The 20,671-nt window shown below is 44.1% G+C and overlaps 1 protein-coding gene across 2 annotated transcripts; it reads right to left on the reverse strand.

The window, feature by feature from the left end:
* Positions 1–5,163: 5,163 nt before the first annotated feature.
* Positions 5,164–18,912, reverse strand: NSUN5 (NOP2/Sun RNA methyltransferase 5). Of its 2 annotated transcripts, XR_012228952.1 has the most exons (11): positions 18,523–18,912; positions 12,063–12,185; positions 11,470–11,641; positions 10,901–11,009; positions 10,563–10,710; positions 10,366–10,481; positions 10,061–10,239; positions 6,520–6,730; positions 6,283–6,429; positions 5,534–5,662; positions 5,280–5,414 (listed from the first exon to the last, which is right to left on the reverse strand). XR_012228952.1 is itself a non-coding variant. In XM_073565744.1 (10 exons), exons 1-10 carry the CDS (start codon positions 18,754–18,756, stop codon positions 5,234–5,236), a joined length of 1,620 nt encoding a protein of 539 aa, XP_073421845.1. In that variant the 5' UTR covers positions 18,757–18,908; the 3' UTR covers positions 5,164–5,233. The 2 variants fall into 2 exon arrangements, 1 of the variants encoding a protein (XP_073421845.1); XM_073565744.1 differs by lacking the exon at positions 5,534–5,662 and having other exon boundaries at positions 5,164–5,414; positions 18,523–18,908.
* Between the last annotated feature and the right edge of the window lie 1,759 nt (positions 18,913–20,671).

Below are 20,671 nucleotides of genomic sequence, written 5' to 3' on the forward strand. Positions count from 1 at the left end.
GATCCCTCAGGGGTTTCATCCGTCACGTCACTCAGATATTTAGATGGAAACCCCAAAGTGCTTAGCATAGCGCTCCGGATAAATGTGACGCCACAGGTTATGAAAAATGTTCTCAATAAAAGCTTCAACTCAATCCACAAAAAAGCAAGTCCCCACTGAGGTCTGTCATCTGTTAGTGGAAACATAGGGGGCTTCTACATTACTGGTAGCACAAAGGCTCTGGAAAAGCGAAATGGCTCCTCGCTCCCTAAAAGAAATTCAGCAAATTCTCCGCTCAAATGCCCCCCCCCGAGCCCCAGTGTGCCTAAACAACATTTAGCGCCCACATGTTTGGCATTTCTGTATTGATTAGAGCTCGCTTAACTAACAGGTGCGTGTCTCCAGAAGCATGAGTAGGGTATAATGTACTGGTGACTGCAACGTACTGGCCACTACAACGGCAGTTTGCAAATTTTACTCACCAACATCCATTGCTGCTTGTTTTTGTCAAACACCCATGGAGTCAAAATCGTCACTGCATCTTCAGATAAACTCCCAAAGGGTTATAATTTCCAAAATGGGGTCACTTGAGGGAGGATTCTGCATTTCTATCACTTAGGGGCTCTGTATAGAGTCCGCAAACTAGTTTAGTTAAATCTGCGCTCCAGGAGGCAAATAGCATTCCGTCCCTCCCGAGTCTCTCCATATGGCAAAGTAATACTGTACAGCCACATATGGGGTATTCCTACATTCAGCAGAAATTGTGGGACAAATTTTGGGCCCATTTTTACCCATTTCCCAGTGTGAAAATGTAAAACTTGGGGCTATCACAATTTTGGTGGTAAAAATGTAAATTATTTTTTCTTCACTGCCAAATGGTATAAAAGTTTGTGACACACCTGTGGTGTCAATATAATCACTACACCCCTAGCTGAATTCATTGAGAGGTTTCAATTGTAAAAATGGGGTCACTTGTGGGGGGGGGGGTTCTGCTGTTGTGACACCTCAGGAGCTCTGCCAATGTAACATGGCACTCTCAAATAAGTGCTGCAAAATCCGCACTGTAACATGGCACTACTTCCCTTCTGAGCTGTGCACTGTGCCTCAAAAGTAGTTTTCGACCACATATGGGGCATCGGTGGACTCAGTAGAAATTGCACAACAAACTAGGAGGTCCTTTTGCCCTTGTGAAAATACAGAATTTGTAGCTAAAAAAGATTTTTGTGAGAAAAGTGATTTTTTTTTTCATGGCTTAACATTATAAACGTCTGTGAAGCACCCAGGGGTTCAAGGTACTCAATACACATCTAGATAAGTTCCCAAAGGGGTCCAGTTTCCAAAATGGGGTCACTTGTGGGGGTTTAGGCACATCAGGGGCTCTCCAAATGCGACATGGCAATTGCTAATTATTCCAGCATATTTTACATTCACAAAGTCAAATGGCGCTCCTTCCCTTCCGAGCCCTGCCAATGCGATCAAACAGTAGTATTCCCCCACATATGGGGTATCTGCGCACTCAGGAGTAATTGCACAACAAATTGTATGGAACAATTTTATCCAGTTACCCTTGCGAAAGTAAAAAAAAAAAAATAGTATAGTTTAGAACTTGCGCTATGAATGTACCCTAAAATAAAATAATACTATCAGCTATATAATAAAAAAACAAAACAAAAAACTTGATAATAAAAAGCTTAGTAATAAAAATAAGTGCCAATAAAGAGTTACCTTGGTATGAGTTCTGAAACTGAATAGATGAGTAGTAGCCTGTAGAGGAAAGTCCTCTAGGGAAAGCGGGATGATCCTCTTTTCAGAGCTAAAAAAAAAAAAACCTCTCCAGATGGTGAAGTGCTGCAGGAGAAACAAATAGGACGCTGCACTTCACCATCTGGAGAGTTTCAACTGTGAACTGAGGTATTGAGCTTTTTTAATATGAAGCAGGATCATCCAGCTTTTCTCACAGGACCTTCCTTAAAAAGCAACCACTTTTCCTTTTAGCTCTGAAAAGAGGACTATCCAGCTTTCCCAATAGGACCTTCCTTTAAAGTCTCAGAACTCGCATTAAGGTAACCCTTTATTGGCAGGATCACCCAGCTTTTCCTACAGGACATTCCTTAAAAGGTAACCACCTTTTTTTTTTTTTAGCTCTGAAAAGAGGATCATCCAGCTTTCCCTAGAGGACTTTTCTCTACAGGCTACTACTCATCTATTCAGTTTCAGAACTCATACCAAGGTAACTCTTTATTGGCACTTTTCCCGGTGAAGCATCTGAAAAAAAAAAAATGGTGTTGTAAAAATGAGAAATTGCTGGTCAACTTTTAACCCTTAACTTCCTAAGAAAAAAAATTGTTACCAAAATTGTGCCGATGTAAAGTAGGCATGTGGGAAATGTTATTTATTAACTATTTTGTGCAAAATGACTGATTTAAGGGCATAAAAATTAAAAGTTTGAAAATTGCAAAATTTGTCTTTTTTTTTTTTTTAAACAAAAACGCAATCCATATCAAAGAATTTTTATCACTATCAAAGTACAATATGTCACGAGAAAAATCTCAGAATTACTGGGATCCGTTGAACCTCAAAGTGACAGTGGTCAGAATTGTAAAGATTGGCCTGGTCAGGAAGGGGAAGACAGGATTCGGGGCAAAGGGGTTAAGGGCACTGTGTGGGGATGTGCTGCAGAAGACCAAAGAAGAGGGAGGTCTGCAAAGATAAGTTATGGCTGTGAAAGGTCATCATGACATCTGGACAAGATGGAGACGAAAGGAAAGACAACAAATGGCAACAAAAAAAGAATGAGTATTTTGCGCCCATGGAAGCACCTACTATATGTAGATAATAATCTCCTTCAAACAAAGGAATTGTGAGTCAATAAGAAATCTTATTCTTGCCATTTGGGAAGAATATATTTTTATATGTCTAATTTTTTCCAAAACATGGTATGGCCGCTGTATCGATGATTGAATCCTTATTAGGTCTGAGAGTAAAGCAGCCATACCCCAATTTATGGATTATTTAAACAGTAACTAGTATGGCCTTAGATTTACATTAATTGGCAACGAGAATCTTCCTTTTCAGGATTTACTTTTGTCATCAAATTTAACATCTAATAAAATAGACACATGCGCTTATCATAAGATAAATTGTTTTCCTGTAATTTTATGTGGGATTTACCACTAGAAAACTTATACAGAGAATGCGGGAACACAGATTTGGGGGATTCTGATGCCCCGAATCCATCTAATGTTGAGTTCAGGCGATCTCATTCATTTTTTCTTTCATGCCATTGAAAGGGTTAACAGACCACCCTGAGGAGGAGAGCCTTGCTAATCAGGGAAGCATATTGGATACTAATGCTTTAAGCTTCACATCCTACATGTTTAAATAAGAAGTCAATTTGTTTTTCTAGTTTTTTGTGGAATTCCTTCATGTAATTTATGTGTGCTTTTCCATGTGAATTAGTCTTTTTCATTATTACTTTTACTACTCACCTGTTCGTTAATTAATAGAGCAAGGACTGTATATCCTCTGCAGTTTTGCATGTTTCCCTCAGGCTCAGATTGAGGACCATGTAGGTCATATACGCGTTGCCTTGAGCTTGCTCGTGGTCACCCTTTGCCATTTGTATTTTTGTGCTGCTGTTTCACCATTGTTGCTTATTAATCCATAAGACTCGATACAAAGCATTGTTTTTATTGAAAAAAGCGAGTGCTGGCTTCCTACTTGGATTGCTACTGCCATCTCTTGGAGTGCGTAGCCATGCACCGGACTGGTGAGAGGATTGCACTTTTTCCACTTCAAGCTGTATTTGTCACGGATCCAAAACTCATCGTACGTATCCCTTTATCTATGATGGTTTTGTTTCAGTTAATGTGTCCAGTATTTGGCGGATACCCTATTGGAAACTAAACTGCCACCATTATAGTTAAAGGGGGATTCCCATCTATAAGATCCTATCTCAATATGCAGTTGGTGCAATAATAATAATATTAGCAAATAACTCCAATTAGAAGTGCAGTATAGTTTTTCTGATTAGCTGTGTCTCTTTCCTCTTGTGCAGGCATTGCAGGACCTTAGGTATCCATGGTTATGACCACAAGCTACTAGCTGTCACTTCATCAGTGGATGTAACCATGGATACCTAAGGTCCTGCCATGCCTGCACATGAGGAAAGAGACATATCCAATCAGAAAAAGTATACTGGACTTCTAATTGGATATATTAGCTAATTTTATTATTACACCAACTAAATATTGGGTTAGGATCTTGGAGATGGATGGGAATACCCCTTTAAGTCATATTGGTCTCCATGACCATCCTCGGGTCTGAAATTTAAAATATAGGATGTCAGGGATGAATATCACTATTTGTCCCTTGTATTATGTAAATGGTTCACATACAATGAATGACTCTATATCATTGAAATTGTGCTCCCAATGGGGCTTCACCTCTAACATACTCCACTTTTTTACTTTTGCGGTGTTTCTTTTTTTTGTTAAAAAGCTAATAATTCTAATAGAAGTCGTTGTCAGAGCTTGTTACCCGACCTATCGGAGGAGGGTGAGTGCAGTCCTGTTATCTTAGTCTCTGACCCATTCTTTTTCTTGGGGGGGGGGGGGGGGTGTCTAACAACATTGGCTTCATCTGCCTAGCTCACCAAGATACCTTGTCACAGCCCTGGCTGCAGTCCGGGTTACCTGGTTACAGGCCCACTCAGACATTTTGCCCCATGAGCTGAACCCCTAGCTATGCTAATAAAGGTAGGTTCACATGACCGTTTCAGAGTGCAGCCGAATTCTCTTGGTTATATTTTATAGTTGTGAAAGCTTGCACCTGTTCACACTTGTCTTTATTTTGTTTGGAGGAGTTGCTCACTTTTTTGCAGCAAGAGGATGAAACTTCACCCATCGCCATCTCCAATTGGCACGTGATAGTTTTTCACAATTGTCCGGCCGTTTGTCAACAGCGATTTGGCTTTCTCCCGTCTCGCCCTGACTGAATACAGCCAGCACCCACCATGTATGGTGCAGGCTCAGCTATTAAGGTGTGAATACGAAGCCGACAGCAGATCAACAGCAAGAAACTGGACTTCTAATGCCCTGGTCCACAGGACAGAGTGAGTGGTGGATGGAGGAGTGAGCCATGCTTTCTTTTATAATGTTCCCTTAGAAGTATTTAAGCACAACATGGTTTTTAAAGTTTATCTTTTTATAAGTGTCAAAATCATACATACATTAGCATATAAAAAAAAAAAAAATTAGGACTGGTCCATTTTACGTTTCTTCTTCTTCTTGCGATTTTTCTTTGTGCTGCTAACTGAATCCTGACTGATGCATTCAGATTTCCTTTTAGACTGGACCAACTCATTCTTATGCCCTCCATCTGAGACATTTACCTGTATACTCGCTGGCTTCAGCTCTTTAGTGGCGCAGGAAATTCTGCATATATAAAAAAGATAGTAAAAGGGTTATTCCTACAATTGCATTGCTTTCATAAAGTGCAATAAAATGAATACGTATTGTTCATATACACTCCAACATAAGATTCTTTCTTGTACCTTTGTGTGTGTTTTATTTTTTTCACATAGCGGAATGCACATTTCTCTTCTTATACTAATAAAACTACATTTCCCATCAGCATTTTCTTCTCCTCAGTGCTACAGGGCCCATCCTCCCTCTCCTGTGTGCTAGGAGAAATTTGCTAATTAATGAATGTGTATCACAACATGGGACTCCACCCCACACCCCAGCTCTGCTGGGACATCATGAAACTAGACTGTTTAGAATACACTGAGGCTGTGTGCCCACGTAAGCGTTTTTTCCGCGTTTAAGCGTTTTTACCGGCAAAAACGCTTAAAAAAAAAAAAAAATCGCTCAAAAGAAGCATCCCATTCATTTTAACGCATTTTGCACTTTTTGTGCATATTGATGCGTTTTTTTCCGCGAAAAAAACGCAACATGCTCATTAATTTTGCGGAAAAGTCCGCGTTTTAGCTATTTTCTATGTGTCTGGGGACGCGCGGAAAAAACGCATCAAAAATGCACTTTTTTTGCGCACAAAACGTACGGAAAAAAAAAAAACGCCCGTTTTCTGGGAAGGAGTCCGGTTTTCATGCAGAAATTTTCTGCATACGTGGGCACATAGCCTGAAGGTTACTATACATTCACTTTGTAGCACCACACAACTCTTGCTTTAATCCAAGTTTACAAATAGTGATATTTATTCTATCAACAAATAGTGATATCTATTCTATCAAAAGAGATAAACATTTATAGAAAATTGTCACAACACATTATTTTCTTCTACCTTTTTTCTTCAGGGCTCCTGCGCTGAAATAGTGCTACAAAAAATCCATTTGTCAGTGTATCTGATAAAGAGGCGCGCAGACAGCACTCTGATCCCGGGAATGTATTCAGCCCACGCATTGGCCACGAGGGGAGAACATTAACCAACCTGTAAAAGACAAAGATGTGATACTGTACGATGTCAGCAGCATTACACTCTCTGCATATCAGCAGCTGAGACCATACACACGCAAGGTACCTGAAGTCAGGGTGCTGCTCTAGAATATCCTTGACCACATCCTCGTTTTCCTTCTGGTGCACGGAGCAGGTAGAGTAGACGACGTGCTGCGCAGAAGGGAACTGCAAAGCATGGGACAGTGCTCGTCTCTGGAAAGCGGACAGGGCCTGCAGCCTATCTTCCTTTTCAGACCCTGCCTCATCTGTGAGGACTCTCATCTGATCTGGCATCCCTGAGAAAATGTAAGACTCTTTTTTTTTAGAAAAGCACACAGTTTTTCTTAGGAGTTTTTGGAGCAGAAATCCTCCTCCAAATTTCTAAACTCCCCAAAAACGTTGAGTTTTTCCACTTGGTGTCAGCTCTGAAACCTCAGCAAAAAGACCCGGGGTCTGATTCAGTAAAGCTCTTAAGTCAGCGTAAAAAGTTTTGAAAGGTCACAATTTTGGTGTAACCTGAAGCGGTGCTAAATTTTTACGACTTCTGGTGTTCTCATGCCATTTTCACTCAGTTCTATCAAATTGGGCAGAAGCATGGCGATCCCTGCTCGCTAAATCCAGGGCGAGCTGCAAATCTTATTCCATCAAGGACCGGATGTGGTTTTGTGGTGCTGTGCACACAGGTGCGCGTCTCTCTACAGACAAGCTGGATTCTTTAAAACGTGTGCATCTCTTAATAAATCAGGAGCGTCTGACTCCAAAAAGTCTTCCCATCAGGACTGGCGTGAACAATGCCCATCTTAATCGGGCCCTCTGTGTGTACATAGACTTAATGTTCCCCAAGAAAAAGCTGCACAAGAATGAGACATGTAAGGCTATGTGCACATGGAGTATTGTGGAGTGGATTCTTCTCAAAATCTTGTTCAAGAACTTTTGGAAAACTCTTTCAATTCATTTATATAGAAGGAAAAAAAAAAAAAAAAAAATCATGAGCAGATTTTTAAGCTTTCTATTTTTCTGAAGAGGTTTTGAAAAGCACCTGGTGGAAAAACAGAGGTGCATATCATTTCTTTGATCCTCTTATGAAACCTCTCCAATCTAGGCGTTGTCCAAGACAGCTTCGGAAAGCTCTTCAGGAAAAGAAAAACAACCAAAAAAAAAATCCCTGAAGAGATTTCTGCTGGAAAAACTAAATTTTTAAAAGCTTCTTACATACTGTGAGCACATACCCTACAAGTGAGAGCCTAAGAAAAAGGCAGCCATAAATCTTCAAAGGGATTATCCAGGCCCATTTTATTTATTTATTTTTACTATGGGCCTAAGGGTGCTTTCCCACGGCGCTTCTCTGCACGTTCGTGGGTCCCGGCAGAGCTTGTGTCCGAAACGCCAACAAAATTGGATTGTTATGTATGCGCCGAAGAGGACAGACTATAATGGTGCCGGCAGAGCAAACCTGCACGCTCACAATTTTTTAAGCTAATCTGTGCTGTACTGTGACATACAACACCCCTATATGCTTTTTGGTTCTGCCTTTTGTTCCTCCTGAATCTCACTTCATTCTCTGCACCCACTGTACCTGCAGTTCTACCAAACATGACAGCTCCCTGTGCTGCATTATCTAACCTCACATCGCCCAGTCTGTGTCCAGCCCCGCCCCCTGCACACTCATTGGCTGTCTGTATCTGCCCCAGCACTGGCCTCAGTCATCTCTCCAGTACTGGAAATAACAGAGCAGTGCCCTCATCTGTGGAAAACGGTACAATCACTGCACTCCACACCACACCATATCACATCCACAGTGGTGACAGAGCGTCACATGTCCCCACACAACATCCACAGTGGTGACAGAGCGTCACATGTCCCCACATCACATCCACAGTGGTGGTAGAGCGTCACATGTCCCCACATCACATCCACAGTGGTGATAGAGTGTCACATGTCCCCACATCACATCCACAGTGGTGACAGAGCGTCACATGTCCCCACATCACATCCACAGTGGTGGTAGAGCGTCACATGTCCCCACATCACATCCACAGTGGTGACAGAGCGTCACATGTCCCCACATCACATCCACAGTGGTGGTAGAGCGTCACATGTCCCCACACAACATCCACAGTGGTGACAGAGCGTCACATGTCCCCACATCACATCCACAGTGGTGGTAGAGCGTCACATGTCCCCACATCACATCCACAGTGGTGACAGAGCGTCACATGTCCCCACATCACATCCACAGTGGTGACAGAGCGTCACATGTCCCCACATCACATCCACAGTGGTGGTAGAGCGTCACATGTCCCCACATCACATCCACATTGGTGATAGAGCATCACATGTCCCCACATCACATCCACAGTGGTGACAGAGCGTCACATGTCCCCACATCACATCCACAGTGGTGATAGAGCGTCACATGTCCCCACACAACATCCACAGTGGTGACAGAGCGTCACATGTCCCCACACAACATCCACAGTGGTGACAGAGCGTCACATGTCCCCACATCACATCCACATTGGTGATAGAGCATCACATGTCCCCACATCACATCCACAGTGGTGATAGAGCATCACATGTCCCCACATCACATCCACAGTGGTGATAGAGCATCACATGTCCCCACATCACATCCACAGTGGTGATAGAGCATCTCATGTCTCCACATCACATCCACAGTGGTGATAGAGCGTCACACGACGTCACATTACCCGACATACGAGTACTGTGAAGAGTCTATAGTGATGTGTGTATGTATATCTACATATATACCACATAATACACTTCAGCTGATGCAGAACCTCAGTCTATAGTGGTGTGTGTAGATGGATGAATGAGGGAGGGATGGGTGTGTGGATGGATGGATGCACACAGCACATCATACTCGCCTAGATAGAAGCCTTTTCCTTTATGGTTCCTACAGTCAGCTGAGTCATTCACCTGCTGCCTCGCACGGTGTACTGCACAGTGAGGCTGGTGCACAAGGAAGGAGGGTCTGGCAGAGACTGGGGGCGGTTATGACCAGTCTCTGCCAGGCAGGAAAACTCTAGTCAGTGAGTGAGCAGCTCCTCCAGAAGCAGGAGACAGCTGCTCACATGACTAAGTGTGATACCTAGGACAAGATGCAGTATGCGGACAGGGAGTATATTACACACTTAACATTATGCATCCTAGGTACACACAAAAATTATACAGAAAGTCCAGACACCCCCTTTAAATAAAACTCATTATATTGTCACTGACCTCTAGTCAGAATTGAGCTTCAATATTAGATTGGTGGGATCCAACCCTTGGAACTCGTTAATCAGATATTAATGGGGCTGCTGCCTTCCATTGAACACTGTGGTCTCTTCATGGTTTACACTACACTGTACACCAGTACACAGTACAGCGGCTGCTGATTGGCTGAAGTTGTCACATGACATACTGTCACGTAACCGCTGGAAGACACAGCGCTGACATTGCCGAAATGGCGCTGATCCAAGAGATGAGGTTGTGTTTTCATTTGGGGAACTTTATTGGGGCTGTGCGGTAATGGACAGCCCCTTTAAAATCCAGGGCAATCCCACTGAGGACCTACAAAGGGACTCTGATACCTTATATCTGTAGGAAAAGGCATGAATTACCTGATCCACTACACGATGGATCCACCAAGATGTGACTGACTTTGTGATATTTTGGTTCGCTCGGATTGACCGTCAGGAAGTCCACATTGGCCAGTTCTTGACAAGTGACTCCAGCACGCAGCAGCATTGTACTCATAGTTGCCAAACGTTTTGTGTCCAGGTCAAAGGCAAACACTTTTCTGGAATTAATAAAGAGTTTTAAAGAACACCAATGGCAGCGGGGTCATGCATTCATCTACTCCTCAATGGTCTGCTGCACCAGACTGTAGGGGTCCAGCTACATATCACTCACAGGATTCCCTTACCCCTTGTTCTGTATCATGGCAGCCAGCTGGCTAGTTTTATTCCCAGGGGCAGCACAAGCATCAATCACACAGGCCCCCACAGGAGGATTCAGGAGTAATGCTGGGAGACAACTGGCCTGGGGACGAAGAGCTTTATTAGTAACGTGTCTGGAGCGGATGACAAGTTCTTCTTGTGGATACAACAGGGGTATGCTCACCTTATCCTGCAATATAAGATGTCCGGCTGTGTATAAGGAGTCCTTATGAAAGTCTGTACTGGGTGGAAAAACTAGCAGGTTTGGGATGTTGAGATCCTGGAGGAAAGACTTCCCAGATTTCTGTCCAAAATCTATCAGTTCCTGGATACTACAGAGGAAAATATCAATGTATAATCAGATCATCATAAATGTCACTAGCTGTGGTCCAGCCGAGGGCAAAATGGCTCTGTATCAGCGCAAGTGGTGATTGAAAAGTGAGGGAGAAGACCTGTCCCAGACCCCAGAATGTACCATTGTGACAATTCACGGTTATTTTTAATACCATGTTGGCTGCTTACCTGCGAGATTTGCCAAGGTAGGTATAACCTTGGCGCTTGAAGTAAGATATGACATCATCCATGGTGGTCTTCAGTGTGTTGACACGTACATATCGTGGCAAAACAGGGCCTATGAGAGAAACCATTAAATAGCAAATCATAGGCATATTAAATAGGTCCTCCAGTGTTTTGATAAAAGTCTTCAGTTGCTTTATGCGGCTGCAGACTTCTGAATCCTTACATCGCGTATGACAGCTGTCCGGATCCTCCAGTGTTGCCATCAAGAGAGGATGGCAACGCGACCGCAAGAATGTGATTTGCATTCCTGAAGTCAAGTGCTGAATAGATGTGCTCAGCCTCGCTCAATAAGAGAGAACTGAGCGATGACGAGCACGTCTAGTCGGAATGTGACCGGAAGTATGCAAATAACCGCAGTCACATGACCACCTGCTCTGACCGTTAACACTGGAGAATCCTGACAGCGTGTGTTTTGCATTCTGTAAGGATTCACATGCCGGCAGTCACTCCTTTATCAAAAGACTAGATAACCTCTTTAATGGCTCCTGCGGGTGGAAGGTTTCTCTACGTACCATCAGATGAGCCACCCATTGACGTCACCAAGTCCTGGTTGCTGCTGACCTTTTTCTTGACTTTTAGTTTTGCAAGCTCGGCATGTAGTCTTGCTCGTTGTGCTAGGATTGTTGATTTCCATCGGCCTCCGCACTGAAGTCCTTTCCCAAAAAGCAAGTCATAAACCAGCACCTGACATGGAAAGACAAAAGCCATTGACCACACATGTGATTTCCATATACATCAACTGTGAACCCCCATTTCTTTGCTCTAGTAGCTTCATGCCTGCAATAGAGTAAATAGGGTCCAGGTGACAGAATGCTGAAAGGTGAGAAGATACAGATTAGATATTAGCAAAAAAATTTTGTCAGTGAGGGTGATCAATGAGTGGAACCGGCTGCCACGAGAGGTGGTGAGTTCTCCTTCCATGGAAGTCTTCAAACAGAGGCTGGACAGACATCTGTCTGAGATGGTGAATCCTGCATTGAGCAGGGGGTTGGACATGATGACCCTGGAGGTCCCTTCCAACTCTAACATTCTAGGATACCTGGTTGTAATTCAGTTTCTAATATGGTCACTCTGTAGCCCAGGACTGTAGTTTTATTTTACTTACTGTAGCCAAGTTCATTGGCAATTTCTTTGGTCCACGAAGCAGCTCTGAACTTCTGATGATCTCTTCAATCACGGAGGTGTAGCGCAGCGTCTGACAGAGCAGGGCGTACAACTGCCGCACATTCTAGGGGGAATGAGGAAGCATTATTGCCGAGGAGGCGAAAACATAACATGACTGACACTTGGACTGTACGTATCGCACATGGAGCAATAAATCATAGAATCACTTGAGTCTTTTGGAAGAATAAAGAGTACCAATTATTTTTGCCGACCTTTTAATGACACCTGAAATGTAACATAGTAACATAGTTAGAAAGGTCAAAAAGTCTAAAGAACCTAATAACTAAGGCTGTGTTCACACATAGCGTTTTTTTTGCATTTTCGTGGCGATTTTAAACACGCGATTTTTCCGCGAAAACGCAAACAAAAGCATCCCATGCGATCCTATGTAATTCAACACATGCTGTGCTAATGTTGTGGATTTTTCCACGGCGGAATTGCATTGCAGAAAAATACGCAGCATGCTCATTCTTTGTGCGGAATCGTGGGAAAATCCGCACCCATAGGAATGCATTGTTCTGCTTACTTTCCGCATGTGGCTGTGCCCACCATACAAAAAGTAAGCAGAACATTTGCGGATGGTACCCACGGTCTGGGGGAGAGGAGATTCTTCTCCAGGCTCTGGATACCATATCCCTGTAAAAAATAGAATTAAAATTAAAACGCGGTCAGGATCGCTGGTGCATCGCTAGGTGGTCGCTAGTGAGCTGTCACACAGGCAGATCTCACCAGCGACATCGCTGGGGACGGGGATCGCTACTTACCTGTTAGACGGGGCGATCCTGCGTCCTCCCGCCCGGCTCCACGCGTCGCTCGTCGTCACAGCAGGAAGTGGCCGACGATGAATGGTCCAGGAGCTTCTCGCGCGATCAGCGATAACCAGCGGGGGAGCCGGTCAGAGGTAAGTATCACATGCAGCGATATCGCAGTGTGTAACGGGGGCTTTATACATGGTTATTAGATCGTCCATCAGTGGTCTTTTTTCTAGACTAAACAATCCTAATTTTGCTAATCTCTTTGGGTATTGTAATGCATTAAAATGGCGGTCGTTAAGGGGCCAGCAGGCAAAATTCCCTTGGGTGAGAGCTTAACATGACAGCTGACACCAAAGTCATTGACCAAAGACGGGTTTTGGGACTGATTTGGGCCGATTGACCCCTTAAATATCACTGTCAATCATGACAGCCATATCCATGTGTTTAAAAGACCCCCTTTGATAGAATTTCCCACCCGCAATCGTAATCGCAGGTGCCGATCATTGTCATGGTACCTCAAGGTTATTGGATAACCCCAGAGTACAGTGGCCTGTTAAATCCTGCTATAAGCTGGGTCTTAGGGCCCCGTCACACATAGCGATCTCACCAGCGAGATAGCTGTGTGTGACAGCGATCAGCGACCGGCCCCCCTGCTGGTATCGCTGATCGCTCTTGGAAAGTCCTGGCCATTTCTTTGATTGCTGGTCTCCCGCTGGCCCTCACGCATCGCTGCGTGTGACAGGCGGGAGACCAGCGATGAGCTGGTAACTAAGGTACACATCGGGTTTCTAAGTGATGCACGTCCCTTAGAAACCCGATATGTACCTTAGTTACCAGCTTCCTGCATCAGGCGCTGGTAACTAATGTACACAGCGACGCCGGGCCCTCGGCGTTGCTGGTGCTGATCGCTGGTGAAGCTGTCTGTGTGACAGCTCACCAGCGATCATGTAGCGACTCACCAGCGATCCTGACACGTTGATATCTTTGTCGGGATTGCTGGTGAGTCGCTATGTGTGACGGGGCCCTTACAGACTGAGTCAGTGACTCACTGTCTGGTCTCAGGCACTGCAATGTATCAGTCCAGCAATCAAAGTAAAAATATTCATGTCCCACAGTGGGACTAATTGAAAAAGTAAAAAAATTTAAAAAAAACAAAAACATAAAATATGTAAAAATAAAAAAAAAAGTAAATAAAAAGCACTAAAAAAAACTGCACAAAAATCACAAAAGCAGATTCGCAACTAAAAACGCAGCCTTTTGTGTTAAAACAAAGATAAACACATAATTGGTATCACCACGTCCACAACGACCCAATCTATAAAACTGTCACGCTATTTATTCTGTATGGTGAAAACTGTAAAAAAAAAAAAAAAATTAAAAAAATGACAAAAATGTCACTTTCTTTATACGGACACATAAAAAAATTAAATAGCAATTAAAAAAAAAATCATATGACTACAATAACATAGTAACAGTTTTGAAGGCTGAAGGAAGACCTTATGTCCATCTAGTTCAGCCTATTTTTAGTGCAGCTGTTCTGCATTGTTGATCCTGGGAAGGCAAAAAACCCACAGAGTAGAAGCCAATTTTCTCCATAGGGAAAAAAATTCCTCCCCTAAGCTGGGTCAACCATCTACCTATAATATTCTGTTATTCGTAACCCTCTATACTGTTACTCACAAGAAAAGCATCCATTCCTTTCTTAAATTCATTCAGTGAGTTGGCCATCACCACTTCCTCAGGAAGAGAATTCCAGAGCCTCACTGCTCTTACCGTGATGAACCCTCTTCTATGCTGGTGCAGAAATTGTCTTTCCTCCAAACGAAGAGAATGCCCCCTTGTTCTTGTCACAGTCCTTGGTACAAACAGTTCATTGGCGAGATCTCTGTATTGTCCTCTGATATACTTGTATATATATATTAGGTCTCCCCTAAGTCTTCTCTTTTCTAGAGTAAATAGACCTAATTTTGATAACCTTTCTGGGCATTGTAGTGAACCACCTCCATTTATCATTTTAGTAGCCCGCCTTTAAACCCTTTCAAGTTCAGTAATGTCTTTCTTGAGCACCGGCGTCCAAAATTGCACACAATACTCCAAGTGTGGTCTGACAAGTGATTTGTACAGAGGGAGAATTATGTTTTCATCTCGTGTCCCCAGACCTCTTCTAATGCATCCCATGACCCTATTTGCTTTGGTGGCAGCTGCCTGACACTGGGCACTCCAATTTAGCTTCTTATTGACTAAGATGCCTAAGTCTTTTTCCATGTCTGATTTCCCCAGCAGTTTCCCATTTAGTAAGTAATTGTAGCATCTGTTTCTCCTTCCCATGTGCATAACCTTACACTTATCTGTGTTAAACCTCATTTGACATTTTTCAGCCCAATTCTCCAATTTACTCAAATCTGTCTGTAGTTGCAAACTGTCCTCCTTTGTGTTAACTACCTTACATAGTTTTGTATCATCTGCAAATACTGATATTTTACTGTGTAAGCCATCCACTAGATCATTAACAAATATATTAAATAGTAGGGGGTCCAATACAGAACCCTGTGGTACCCCACTAGTAACCCTGGCCCAATCTGAGTATGCCCCATTAATAACCACTCTTTGTTTTCTATCACTAAGCCAGCTACCTACCCATCTACACACATTTTCCCCTAGCCCAAGCTTTCTCATCTTACTTACCAATCTTTTATGTGGGACAATGGTATAACTGAAAACACCAAACTGTCCCACAAAAAACAAGTCCTAAAAGTTACAGCTCATAGAATATGGTCTCTGCCCGAATGCAGAAAAAGCTCCATCTACCCACAACAGGCCAATACAGCTGGACAATTGGGAAACATCATTTTGCGCCACAGCGGTCGGCGTTTTGGCCACTCGGGTCCTGTCCTAAAGAAACTAATAATGAAGATGAACACAAGCAAATAACCATTGGGTGTTATACAGGTACTGCATGCGGTAACACCGGCACAGAGCCAGGCAAAATACAAATGGGCTGTGTCTACACCAAGTGATAAAGTATCAAAATAAAACAAAAAGCAAACAAACCTAGCAACAAATTACCGACCAGTCCCATATAGCGTGAACAGGACACTGAAACCCTAAACAAGGGGACCCTGTAATATATTCCAGGAACCACATCCATAATGATAAGGAACCCAAGACTCAGGAGGAAAAACAAAAAAGGGTCAAATTATAGAAGGAGCAATATACAGTACAAGCTACTGACGGGATAAGAGCAATAGTGCTGCAGTAATGAAGGGCAAGGCAATTGCTGAGAATTGCAATGAGAAGGAGTCAGACCTGCTCCATGGAGGTAACCCGCAAGTAGATGTACGGGTCATCTTACTTCTGGGTGACCCGGCTGGGGAATTTCTTGTTGATATTATCGGGGTTGTTCGGCCTTAGGCTACATGTCTGCAGTTACTATGTAACTGCAGACTTGTGAATCCTCAAATCTCGCGCACGGGATGCTGTGAGCATTCTCTGGTGCTGGCAGCAGGCGGTTATGTGATTTTCAGACTTCCGGTCACGTTCAGACTTGAAGTGTCTGACCTCGCTCAAAACACTTGCATTGATCAACCTGTGCAAACACAGGGGCCCAAAAGGTAAGAGGGCCACTTCTCCCTCCAAAGCAGGTGGGATTGTGCAGTATGATGAGCTATCGGCTCTCAAGGGCCCATATACTGCTCTTGCACAGGGGCCCTCTCTCAAATGTGTCCACCAGTGGCGTATGGCATATGTCCCTGGTGTTATTGTGCAGCAATGAAACTAAGTTGGTGGGCACACAAGCAATGCATTTGTTTAGCTAGATGGGGTCGTTCATGAACAGGTGGGCACGATGTGAAGGATGAGAGGCAGCCCCCAGTAAGAGCCGCTTGCACTTTATGAATGGCTCTAAGGGTGTGTGCACAGGCTGCGGATTCTGCTGCGGTGTACAGTACCATGATTCCCTATGGGAATAAAAAACCGCAGTGCAGACGGTGCAGAATTTTCAGCGCGGTTTTGCTGCGGTTTCTAAACCGCACAAAGAATTGACATGTCAATTCTTTCTACGGATTCTGCTGCAGTTTGATATCTCCTCCATTGTGGAGATGAAAAACCGCAGGGCAGAACCGCAGGTCTTTTGACCTGCAGATTTACCTGCGGATTTTACAAAATCTGCACGGCCAAATCCGCACCGTGTGCACGTAACCTTACTGAGGACAAGTGTCGCCGAGTCAGGACTGGATGACTTCCTATGTGATGTCCGCTCTGTGAGCGCACTGAAGTAGGGTCTGTTTAGGAGCTATAAAATTATGACCACCCAGCGCTAGTCTGTGTCTCGCTGGTCTTGGCTATCATGTGCTGGAAGTCTCCACTGAGGACAATGATTGGCTGCAGCGGTCACATGGTGCACTTCCTGGGGCAGCGGTGACCATTACAGGTATTTCTCCATCTTCTGATACCCCAGGGCCAATTTTTGTATGATCCTGGAAAACCCCTTGAGGCTGTGTGCACACGTAGCGATTTTTAAGCGTTTTTGCCGCGATTTTCGGCGCGAAAACGCTTAAAAATCGTGTACAGAACGCCCCCCATGCATTCCTATGGCATTCCGCACATGCTGTGCTAATGCTGCGCTTTTTTCCGCGGCGGAATCGCATCGCGGAAAAAATCGCAGCATGCTCATTCTTTGTGCGGAATCGCAAAGAATTGCCACGATTCTGCACCCATAGGAATGCATGAGAATCGCTTACTTCCCGCATGTGGCTATGCCCACCATGCGAGAAGTTAAGCGTCTCATGTGCGGTTGGTACCCACGGTGTGGAGGAGAGGAGACTGTCCTCCAGGCCCTGGGTACCATACCCCTGTAAAAAAAAGAATAAAAAAATTAAAAAAATCGGGGTATATTTACCTTCCGGCGTCCCGCGCTGCATTCCCGGCCTCAGCGTTCCCAGTAATGCCTTGCGGCAAGGTCCTGTGATGACGTGGTCTCGCAAGATCGCTATAGCAACGCAAGACTACGTCATCACAGGTCTCGCAAGGCATTACTGGGAACGCTGAGGCCCGGGAATGCAGCGCGGGATGCCTGAAGGTAAATATACCCCGATTTTTTTATTTTTTTTAGCATTTTAACATCCTATCTTTTACTATTGATGCCGCATAGGCGGCCTCAATAGTAAAAACCTGGTCACACTTGTCAAACACTATGTTTGACGAGTGTGACCAACCTGTCAATCACTTTCCAAGTGATGCTTCAAATCGCTTGGAAAGTGCTTGAATATCGCGCGGGAAAATCGCGGCAAAATCGCGCGGGAAAAAACCGCGCGATTTCTGGGAAGGAGTCCGGTTTTTAGTAAGCGTTTTAAAACGCTACGTGGGCACATAGCCTTAAGAAACTAAAGCTGCCCAGCACTGTGCTATTACCAAACAGGGATGACCCTTTGTGAAATCCGTATCACCGTCCTCCCCATGTCGCTATGTACCGCCCCCCATTAATAAAGCTGTGAGGGTCTCAGAACCCCATGATCAAGCGGTTATCACCTATACCTTGTCATAAATGGAATCTCCCTTTAAGCACACGGCCCTGCTGATGTCCCCCCACTGGCAGCAGTCACACCACGTGTACACCCCCCATATACACGGCCACACTCCCGCCTGTACCTTGTAGCCACTGTCGTACACGAGGGTCTTCACAGCGCCCTCCTTTCGCTGCAGTTTCTCCAGGATCCCGGCCGCAGTTTGGTACAGAGCCATGACTGCTCCGGTCACCGCCGGCCAGCACACACGTGTCTCCTCTTCCTGCTGCAGTACAGTGTGTTCGCGCTTTACGACTCCAGCTGAGAGCGCTCGCTTTACGGCTCCAGCTGTGCAGAGAGCTGCTAGTGTCACGTCCATGGACACAGTATCTGAGTAGTAGATAATGCGACATCCTGCCCACCACAGCTCACACACATGACCCCACTGTGCCAGTCTGAGCCCATAGGAGTCTGCTAATAAGTGCTCTCCACAATGCCCTTCACACACCAGTGCAGGCCAGCAACAGACTGGGACGCTTGAGATAGCAATGTCAGCTTTGTTTCTGCCTGGAAGTGCACAAAAATCTATATAACAGTTCTGTGCAGGTTTCAGCTGCAGAGATGAGAGACGGTACACACATTAGGTTACTACAGGGAATTATATATATATTTAACCCCTTAATGACCAAGCCAATTTTTACAATTCTGACCACTGTCAGTTTATGAGGTTATAGCTCTGGAACCAGAGGCGTGGCTATGGGTTTCAGCTTAGGGGGGGTGAAAAATCTGAGTGGGCCCCTAACCGGTAATCCTGATTACAACTCAGGTTGGCACACTCTAGTCATGAGTATAGGGGAACCTCAGCAGATGACCGCGCTGTAACTGAAACAAATCTCTATACAAAAACAATACTGATATTACCGCCATATGGTGACCTCATAGTGGTAGATACCAGTCCTGCAGAATATACAAGAGTTTACTATACAGTTACAGATGATAACTTACAGGTCACGTTCTTTCTGATAATCGTTCACTTTTGCATCTTACTCAGACCGACATGACGACTTCTCCAGCCAGGACTCGTCAGCAGAGATTACAACAAAGACACATCTGACTTCTCACATTTCCAGCCCAGCACCCATCTATCTCCAACTTGCACAACCTACAAACCCCAATACTGAGCCGCCGCTACTGCCGTATGTAACATAGTAACATAGTTTTGAAGGCTGAAGGAAGACCTTATGTCCATCTAGTTCAGCCTATTTTTAGTGCAGCTGTTCTGCATTGTTGATCCTGGGAAGGCAAAAAACCCACAGAGTAGAAGCCAATTTTCTCCATAGGGAAAAAATTCCTTCCCCTAAGCTGGGTCAACCATCTACCTATAATATTCTGTTATTCGTAACCTTCTATACTGTTACTCACAAGAAAAGCATCCATTCCTTTCTTAAATTCATTCAGTGAGTTGGCCATCACCACTTCCTCAGGAAGAGAATTCCAGAGCCTCACTGCTCTTACCGTGAAGAACCCTCTTCTATGCTGGTGCAGAAATTGTCTTTCCTCCAAACGAAGAGAATGCCCCCTTGTTCTTGTCACAGTCCTTGGTACAAACAGTTCATTGGAGAGATCTTTGTATTGCCCTCTGATATACTTGTATATATATATATTAGGTCTCCCCTAAGTCTTCTCTTTTCTAGAGTAAATAGACCTATTTTTGATAACCTTTCTGGGTATTGTAGTGAACCAACTCCATTTATCATTTTAGTAGCCCGCCTTTGAACCCTTTCAAGTTCAGTAATGTCTTTCTTGAGCACCGGCATCCAAAATTGCACACAATACTCCAAGTGTGGTCTGACGAGTGATTTGTACAGAGTGAGAATTATGTTTTCATCTCGTGTCCCCAGACCTCTTCTAATGCATCCCATGACCCTATTTGCTTTGGTGGCAGCTGCCTGACACTGGGCACTCCAATTTAGCTTCTTATTGACTAAGATGCCTAAGTCTTTTTCCATGTCTGATTTCCCCAGCAGTTTCCCATTTAGTAAGTAATTATAGCATCTGTTTCTCCTTCCCATGTGCATAACCTTACACTTATCTGTGTTAAACCTCATTTGCCATTTTTCAGCCCAATTCTCCAATTTACTCAAATCTGTCTGTAGTTGCAAACTGTCCTCCTTTGTGTTAACTACCTTACATAGTTTTGTATCATCTGCAAATACTGATATTTTACTGTGTAAGCCATCCACTAGATCATTAATAAATATATGAAATAGTAGGGGGCCCAATACAGAACCCTG

The sequence above is a fragment of the Dendrobates tinctorius genome, unplaced genomic scaffold (genome assembly GCF_039654945.1).
Source record: "Dendrobates tinctorius isolate UK_male_01 unplaced genomic scaffold, ASM3965494v1 ptg000016l, whole genome shotgun sequence".
NCBI classification, from domain to species: domain Eukaryota; kingdom Metazoa; phylum Chordata; class Amphibia; order Anura; family Dendrobatidae; genus Dendrobates; species Dendrobates tinctorius.

Coding starts and splice junctions, on each gene's coding strand:
- NSUN5 (XM_073565744.1), bottom strand. CDS start 18,756: ATGGACGTGACACTAGCAGCTCTCTGCACAGCTGGAGCCGTAAAGCGA. Junction 6,430..6,519: donor GAGCAGCACCCTGACTTCAG/GTACCTTGCGTG, acceptor TGTCTTTTACAG/GTTGGTTAATGTTCTCCCCT. Junction 5,415..6,282: donor AGGAGCCCTGAAGAAAAAAG/GTAGAAGAAAAT, acceptor TTATATATGCAG/AATTTCCTGCGCCACTAAAG.